The sequence below is a fragment of the Tupaia chinensis genome, unplaced genomic scaffold (genome assembly GCF_000334495.1).
Source record: "Tupaia chinensis unplaced genomic scaffold, TupChi_1.0 Scaffold000159_1, whole genome shotgun sequence".
Lineage (NCBI taxonomy): Eukaryota > Metazoa > Chordata > Mammalia > Scandentia > Tupaiidae > Tupaia > Tupaia belangeri.
Genome location: NW_006159630.1, coordinates 4064265 through 4072326, shown reverse-complemented (window position 1 = coordinate 4072326; position 8062 = coordinate 4064265). Strand labels below are relative to the sequence as shown.

At 54.3% G+C, this 8062-nt stretch overlaps 1 protein-coding gene across 1 annotated transcript in view; it reads left to right on the top strand.

The window, feature by feature from the left end:
- Positions 1 to 8062, top strand: part of TMC8 (transmembrane channel like 8) — a gene marked incomplete at its 5' end in the record, with an annotated part of 25916 nt that overhangs the window by 6497 nt on the left and 11357 nt on the right. Inside the window, one exon of the mRNA XM_027770809.1 lies at positions 8023 to 8044. Within this exon, the coding sequence (XP_027626610.1) occupies positions 8023 to 8044 (22 nt within the window). The remainder of the gene's footprint in view (positions 1 to 8022; positions 8045 to 8062) is intronic.

Here is an 8062-nt window from a genome sequence, read left to right as displayed (position 1 = left end):
GGCTGCTGCCGGAACCTAGCCCGAACGACTCTCTGGGCCCAGAGGCCCCTCACTGCCGAGCTTCGCGCCCGCAGTCCTTTTGCCCCGGATTCCCGTGCCCAGGCTCCCCGGGCCCCAGGCCGGGACCCGCCCTCAGGGATCCTGGCGGGCTGCGTTCCCCGGGCCATGCCTGCAGATTCCGCTTTTCCACCGAGCAGTAGCTCCGAGCCCTGGCTCCGCCTGAAGCTTTCCCAGGGCCCAGCCTACACCCGCCTCCACGCGTCTCTCATACTTCACGCAACTGGCCCGTGGGGTCCCGTTTCAGTGGGGCCCCGGAAGAGGGCCGCGAGCCCAGGGGCAACGGGAACAGCACCCGGCAATTTCTTTTCATTTCTTTGCTAGAGGACACGCAGGCCAACAGAGGAGAGGGAGGGGAGAAAAGCACCCTGAATACTGTCCACTCCACCTCCCCCTTCTTTCAGGATTTTGAACACACATGCACACAGGTGTTTTTCCCGAATCGGCGGGTCTGGGCCATGGAGCTGGCCCAAACACGTGGCCATTTCTAATATTTTACATATATTATATATTTTTTGATGTTTTTGCCATAGGGTGCCTATGTTTACCAGAGAGAGACAGAGAGAGGGAAAAGTGAGAAATCGCTGTGGGGATGGTCATGCTGCAATCCCTTCTCCTCCATTCTCAGGATTTGGGGCACAGGTGCACAGACACCCGTGTGAGTTTAAAACCACAGGGCCCAGGATCTGAACTGTGATTCACCATGTGGGAATCCAGAGCCTTGACCACGGTACCACCTGCTGAAATCTGTTTTTCTCTTACCCCATATTTCGACTTTGGTTGGATATGATGTGCTTAATACCTCACATACAATTTATAAATAGACCTGTCTTGGGGTGTGGGAAATTGCCTACTGATGGGGCACTGTCTTCCAGTTCGGAGACCTCTTGCTGTGAGAGAAGAGCTGGCCACCTCCTGCACCCCACGCAGCCTCCGCTGTCACACTTGCATGTCTGAGTCAGCGGAGGCCCACAAAAGGTAGGGCCTGAGGAAGGATTTGAACCAAGGCACTCGGGCTGCACGGCCACAAAGCACTGTTGGGGCTTACAGGATATCTCGGTCCAAGCGCAGGGGCGTTACTGAAGTCCACGAAGGTGCAAGGTGCAGGGGTCAGGAAAGCGAACGGAGCCCACGGCCACGCCTCCTGCAGACCCCCTGTGCCGCGCCCCCGCTCGGGTCAGCCTTGAGAACTTTGGGGCGAAGGTGCCCCCCAGGTGTATACAGGCCTGCATTGTGAGAGACTCAATGTGGCTGCAGGAGGTGACTCTGCACCAAGGACCCCACCAGGGCTGGGACGTGGGATTCCTGAGTCTGTTCAAGGCCCTTCTGTAGACCTGTCGTCCCCCCACGCTGCAGCACCGCTCCTGGCTCTCAGCGGCCAAAGCTTGAGTAGCTGACAGGAGACGGCCCTTCCAGCGACTCCCACGTGACCCGTCTGGGTGCAGCCAGCAGCCAAGGCATTGGGACTTTTACAGCTCCCAGGCGATACCCAGATGGCTCGACTCGGCGTGGTCAGGAGGGAAGGCAGAGAAATCCCAGGACAGGCTGAAAAGCCTCTAGTTCCACCGGGGGACTGCAGCATGGCTAACCCCCCTGGGGGGTGCTTTCTCGCTTTCTGTCTCTGTCTCTGGTGAGCACTCACACCCGATAGCAGAAACTGAAATAATAATACAGACTAAGTGCTGCTGAATGCACGGTCCTCTTCTGGAGTTGCCGGTGGGGATACAAGGGAAACGGCTGCCCGCTTGGTCCGGGGAGGGTGACAAGACTGGCCCAGGTGAAAGTGACATATATGTTCATTGGCATCTCAGGGCCAGAGCGTGGTCCTCAGGCCATCAGTGTCAACCTTACCGCGGAGCAGGTTAGAAGTGCAAAAGGAGCCAGCAGATGGCGTAATGGTTATGTTGCTGGACTCCCACGTGGGCTGCTATGGTTTGAGTTCCAGACCCTGTGGCTTCGAACTCACACTGGGCACATGTGTGTGTGTGCCCAAAATCCCGAGAGGAGACTGGAGGAGAAGGGATTCTGGTATGGCCATCCCTCCTGGGGAAGAGGGTGATTCCTTGCTTTCTGTCTCTCTGGAGACCATATGCACCCTAAAGCAAAAACCTCTCTCCAAAATAAAAAATAAAGATATGCCAAGAGGTAGAGGCCAGCAGGTGGCGTGGTGGCTAAAGACTCGACTCCCATGGTGCCGACCACAGCGCAAGTCCCAGACCTAGTGGCTTGCTTTCTCACTTTCCCTCTCTTTCTCTGTCTTCCTCTGGTCAAACTGGAAAATAATAATAATAATAAATAAAGTTAAATTAAATTAAATAATTCTTTTTTAAAAAAATTTTAAAAGAAGTACAGAGGGAAAACAGGCACTCTGCAGGGCTGGCCCACATGGGAAAGTCTGAGGCTTGCAGGTGCTCATGCTCGGGGCTGACCCCACTGGGGTCTCTCTCACTAAATAAACGTGGGACCAGCCAGTGGCATGGTAGTTAAGGCACTGGACTCCCACATGGCCAACTGCAGTTCAAGTCTCAGACCTGGTGGCTTAAAACATGCTGGGCACGCATGCCTCTGTGCCCAAAATCCCAGGAGGAGAAGGGAGAAGGGATTGCAGTGTGGCCATCCCTCCTGGGGAGGGGTGATTTCTCACTTTCCCTCTCACTGTCTCTGGTGGGCGAACACACATGCCCTATGGAGAAAAAAGAAAATAAATAAACTTAAGGGGAAAAAAATAGAGTGAAATACAAATTCTCAGGCCCCACCCTGAACTCCTGGAACAAAAACTGTAAGGGTGGGGCCCAGCAATCATGTTCTGGTTTTTAAAGAACTGTTTATTTAATTTTATTTATTCTTATTTTTAAATTGTCTTTTTTTTAAAAAAAGAATTATTTTATTTAACTTTATTTATTTATTTACTTATTTTAATTTGACTAGAGAGAGACAGAGCAAACAAGCTAGAGAGAGAGAGAAAGTGAGAAAGCAAGCTGCCAGGCCCAGGACTTGAACTGCGGTCAGCCATGTGGGAGTTCAGTGCCCTTAACCATCATGCCGCCTGCCAGTCCCTGTGATTATTTTTTAATTTGCTATTGGGCATGTCTATTCACGAGAGAGAGGCCAGATCTGGGACTTGAACTGCAGTCGGGCATGTGAGAGTCCAGTGCCCCAACCACCATGCCACTTCTGGTCCCTTGTTTGGGTTTTTTAGGTTTTTGCCATAGAGCATGTGCACTCACTGGAGAGAGAGACAAAGACGGAACGTCCCACCGCAGTCTCTTCTCCATTCTCCTCTGGGGTTTTGGGCACACACGCACACGCACCTGGTGTGATTCTCGGGCTGCCTGAGTCCAGTCTGAGGTTGAATCTGGGAGCTGGGTGCAGCCCTGGCCTCTAGCAGGTGGCCAGCTGTGAGCCTGTGGAGGACAGGCTCCCCTGATAGAGCTTCCGCCTGCAGCTCTCCCAGCTGCTTTGGAAGGACCCCGTGGTGATATGGGGTCCACCCGGATAATCCAGAATGATGTCCCCATCTCGAGGTCAGCAGTTAGCAGCCTGAATTTCCTCTTGCCACAGAACAATGGCAGGGTCCAGGGCTTAGATGTGGGCATCTGCCTCCTGGGGAGCCCAGGCCCCCTAGTGCAACTGTGGGAGCCCCATTTAAGGCCCGCCATGGCTCCCAGGCCCAGGCTCCTTCACTCCTCTGGAGGGCGTGGGGAAGGTTTGCCTGTGGGGCTCTCGGGGCCCTGGGTGCTGAGGCCCTGGGTGCTGTGGCCTCCAGGTTATCTCCTCGTCGCAGGCACCCACCCAGGAACATCCCAGGGGCCCAGGGTGGAGGTGGCCCACACCTACGGTGCTCTCAGGAGCCTGAGCAGAGGCCCCCACACCCAGAGGCATGTGTTCCCTTCTGCTGCTCTGCTTGGCCGTGCTGGGTGAGCCCGCTGGTTCAGTGTGGAAGGGGGGTGCTGCGTGGGCCTCAAGGAGGCAAGCTCAGGGCACGAGGGTGCTGGGCAGGACAGGAGAGGGGGCACCTGAAGGCATAAGGCCCTCTGGGCAGAGAGGGGTTAGGCTTAGGCCAGCCCCGCAGTGCATGTGTGGTCACATGCTCCGGGTCCGCTCTTCACTCATCTGCAAACGGGAATCCCTCTCCTCCCCCTGGCCTCAGAGGAGGCTCCCTGGGCTGTGGGGCTCCCCTCCACCTGGCTCTCTGCCAACCCCTCCCCTTTCTTACAGCCACAAACAGCTTCTCTGCTGAGCCGGAGGCAGGTGAGTAGCCCACGCGCTGGAGGGGAAGTGCCGGCTGGAGACCTCGAGCCCCAGCCATGGCGCATGGCTCGGTGGGAGGAGAGTCTGCCTGTCCTGGGCACAGGGCCTTGAGGGTATGGCGAGGAGTCTGAGCAGACCAGCGTGGGACCTCTGGGTTCAGGGCAGGGCGAGGGTTGAGCTTTGGCGTTGGGGGAAGGGATGCCTCAGGAATGTCACATTCCTGGAGTAGATGCCCCTCCAGGGACCCCAGAGCTCTGGCAGTGGTTGTGACTCCAGAGAAGGCTGGGAGATTGGGGCTCCTCTGGCCAGGAGGAGGCAGAGAGGATGGGGAAGTAGAGGCTGCCCCTCCGGAGGCACTCAGCATATGGGAGCTGCCTCACAGTAGGGTGCTAGGGAAGGTGGGGTGCAGGCACAGACTATGCTCACCCCATACGCCTCCCTGCCCTGCGCTCCCCGCAACCCCATCTCTGGCCCTTGGGCCTGGGAGGTGAAAGTGGTCAGTCACCTCCCGTCTAGTCCTGCCAATCCCTTCCCTCCCCCAGGTCCCAGGGGCAGCCCCTGTGCTTTCTCTAAGGGTGGTGCCAGGTCACATGATGCAGGTCTGGCTTGAATGCGGCCCAAGCTGAACTATCATTTCCTCGTTCACTTTAAAGACAAATATCTCGTTGGTGTGGCTCTAAAAACAGCAGGCGGCAGGGGAAGTGCCCAGGCTGGGGCGGCTGCCCCCTCTGTGTCACCTGACATCTGCTCAGTGTCCTGGCTGCACTCCTGAGACACTGTGAGCCACTCACTCTTTCACTCAGCTAGCCCCGGGGCTAAGGGGAGCCTGCTGGGCAGTGCGAGGTCTGAGGAAGTGGCAAGTGACAGAAACAAAGCCCTCCAGTCTTATGCCCAGGAGGGTCTGGGGCACAGATGTTAGGAGGATGAACACGGGGCTAGCAGGTCGCATGGCGTTTAAGGCAGCTGGATCCCAAATGGCTGGCTGTGCAGTTCGAGTCCCACACCCAGCGGCGCGAAAAATACCCCGGGTGCGTGTGCGACGTGCCCGAAATCCCAAGAGGCGGGGGGGGGGGGGGGGAAAACTTCCCCCTTCCCTCTCTCTGTGCCTCCTGGCAAGCTCAAATTGAGGAAGAGGGAAGTTAACACCTCTGCACAGCGGCCCCTGCACAGGCGCTGTACTCTCCCTGTCAGCAAACTCATGCAAATCGGCTCTATTCGTGACCAGGGAAATGGGAGGAAGGGGGCAGGTTTTCTTTCCATTTTTACAAATCAAGATTGCTTCCTTTCACGAAGGGAGCAAAAAAAGAAAAGCGGCCTCACAGTCAGCCCTGACACGGGGCACCTGTGGCCCCAGGACCGTCCTCGGACCTGGGCCTCACGGGCAACATCGGGACACTCTCCATAGGTGTCTCCAAAGGGGTGCTCCAGAAAGTGACTGACTCTGGCTGTCAATATAGCTTGAAAGTCAAAGATTTCACATTAAAATGTTTTTTTTTTGAATGGGCCATTGGCGATATGTCAGTGAAAGCAGCTGGATCTCACATGGCCAACTGCGTAGTTCGAGTCCTGGACCCGGTGGCTTAAGAAACGTGCCAGGTGTGTGTGTGAGTGCCGAAGTCCTGAAAGGAGTGCGAGACGGGGAGAAGGGATTGCAGTGTGACCGTACCCCCTGGGAGGTTCTTTTTCATCTCTTCTCTGTCCTGGGTGAGCGCACATGCCCTCTGGCAAAAAAAATAAAACAAAAATACACCTCTCAAAAAATTGGAGGCACTCTTGAAGTTCTGAAGGAGACGCAGATGAGAACACACCTGTGGGCACCTGTGTGGTCCGAGCCTGGCCGCCGCTCGGCGTGGAGGCGGAGCGCTCAGCCTGAACACCATTGCCTTTGAGGTCTGGCAACTCTACTTTCTTTTTAAGATTTATTTAATTTTTATTTATTCACTCATTTATTTTTAATTGGCCCAGAGAGGGACACAGAGAGAGGGCAAGAAAGCAAGCCACCAGGCCCAGGACTCGACCCATGGTCAACCATGTGGGAGTGTCCAGCTCCTTAACCACCGTGCCACCTGCTGGTCCCCTGGGCAACTCTCTTATGGGGGGATGCCTGTGCATTCTAAGATGTTAAGTGATTGGGGCCAGCAGATAGTGAAATGTTATGTCGCTGGTCTCCTACGTAGTCAACTGCAGCTTGAATCCTGGACACGGCGGCTTAAAACTTTCACTCACTCACTCATTTTCTTCAAGGCTGACCAACATTCTTCCGTATGGATCGGCCTCATTCCGTGTCTTTCATCTGTGGACAGCCGCGTGGGCTGCCCCACCTTTTCTGCTGCAAACATGAGTGTGTGCGCACTCATTAGGATCCTTGTTCAATGCTTTTTTTTTTTTTCTTTGAAGAGGTTTTTGCTACAGGGCATGTGCGCTCGCCAAAGAGACAGAGACAGAGAGACAGAAAGCAAGAAGTCACCCCCCAGGGGGATGGCCATGCTGCAATCCCTTCTCCTCCATTCTCCTCTCAGGATCTTGGGCATGCATGCACAGGCGCACCCAGCGTGAGTTTAAGCCACCGGGTCTGGGACTCGAACCATGGTCAACCACATGGGAGTCCAGTGATGTAGCCATTATGCTATCTGCCGGTCCCTTGTTCAGTTCTTTTGAGATCTGTCTAGAAGAGGAATTTCTGGGTCAGATAGTAATTCTTTATATTTAAAAAAAATTGTTTTAACTTTCTTGTTCATTCATTTATTTTAATTCAACCAGAGAGAGAGAGAGAGAGAGAGAAAGTGAGAAAGCAAGCCACCAGGTCTGGGACTCAAACCATGGTCAGTCATGTGGGAGTGTCCAGAGCCTTAATCACCTCACCACCTGGTAATTCTTTTTTTTTTTTTTTGGAGAGATTTTTGCTATAGGGCACGTGCGCTTGCCAGACAGACAGAGAGAGACATAGAGACAGAAAGCGAGAAATCACCCCCCAGGGGGGATGGTCACGCTGCAATCCCTTCTCCTCCATTCTCCTCTCGGGATCTTGGGCATGCACGCACATGCGCCCGGCGTGAGTTTTAAGCCAGCGGGTCCAGGACGCGAACCGCGGTCGACTACGTGGGAGTCCAGCGACATAGCCATTACGCTAACTGCTGGTTCCCCACCACCTGGTAATTCTTTATTTAAATTTTTGAGGAAAAAAAAATGGAACAAATGTTTTCTTTTTGCTTTGTTTTGTTTTTGCTATAGGGTGTGTGTACTTGCCCGAGACAGAGAGAGAGGAAGAGAAAGTGAAAGCACCCTCCAGGGGGCTGGCCACACGACAATGCTTCTCCGTCATTCTCCTCTCAGGATCTTGGGCACGCACACGCATTTGGCATGTCCTCTAGGCCTTCAGGTCTGGGACTCGAACCTGGCAGTCAGCCATGTGAGATCCAGCTGCCTTAACCTCCTTGCCACTAGCTCAACACCAATGCTTTCTTTTTTAAATTTTTATTTATTTATTTATTTTCGTTTGACCAAAGAGGGACAGAGCAAGAGAGAGAGAAAGTGGGAAAGCAAGCTGCCAGGTCTGGGACTGGAACTGTAGTCTGCCATGTAGAAGTCCAGTGCCCTTAACCACCACGCCACTTGCTGGCCCCTGCATATATTAGTAGTAGTAGTAGTAGTAGTCTTGGTTTGACCTGAGAGAAATAAAGACAGAGAGAGTGTGATAGTGAGAAAGCAAGCCAGCAGGTCCAGGACTCGAACCGTGGTCGCTCCTGGGGGAGGG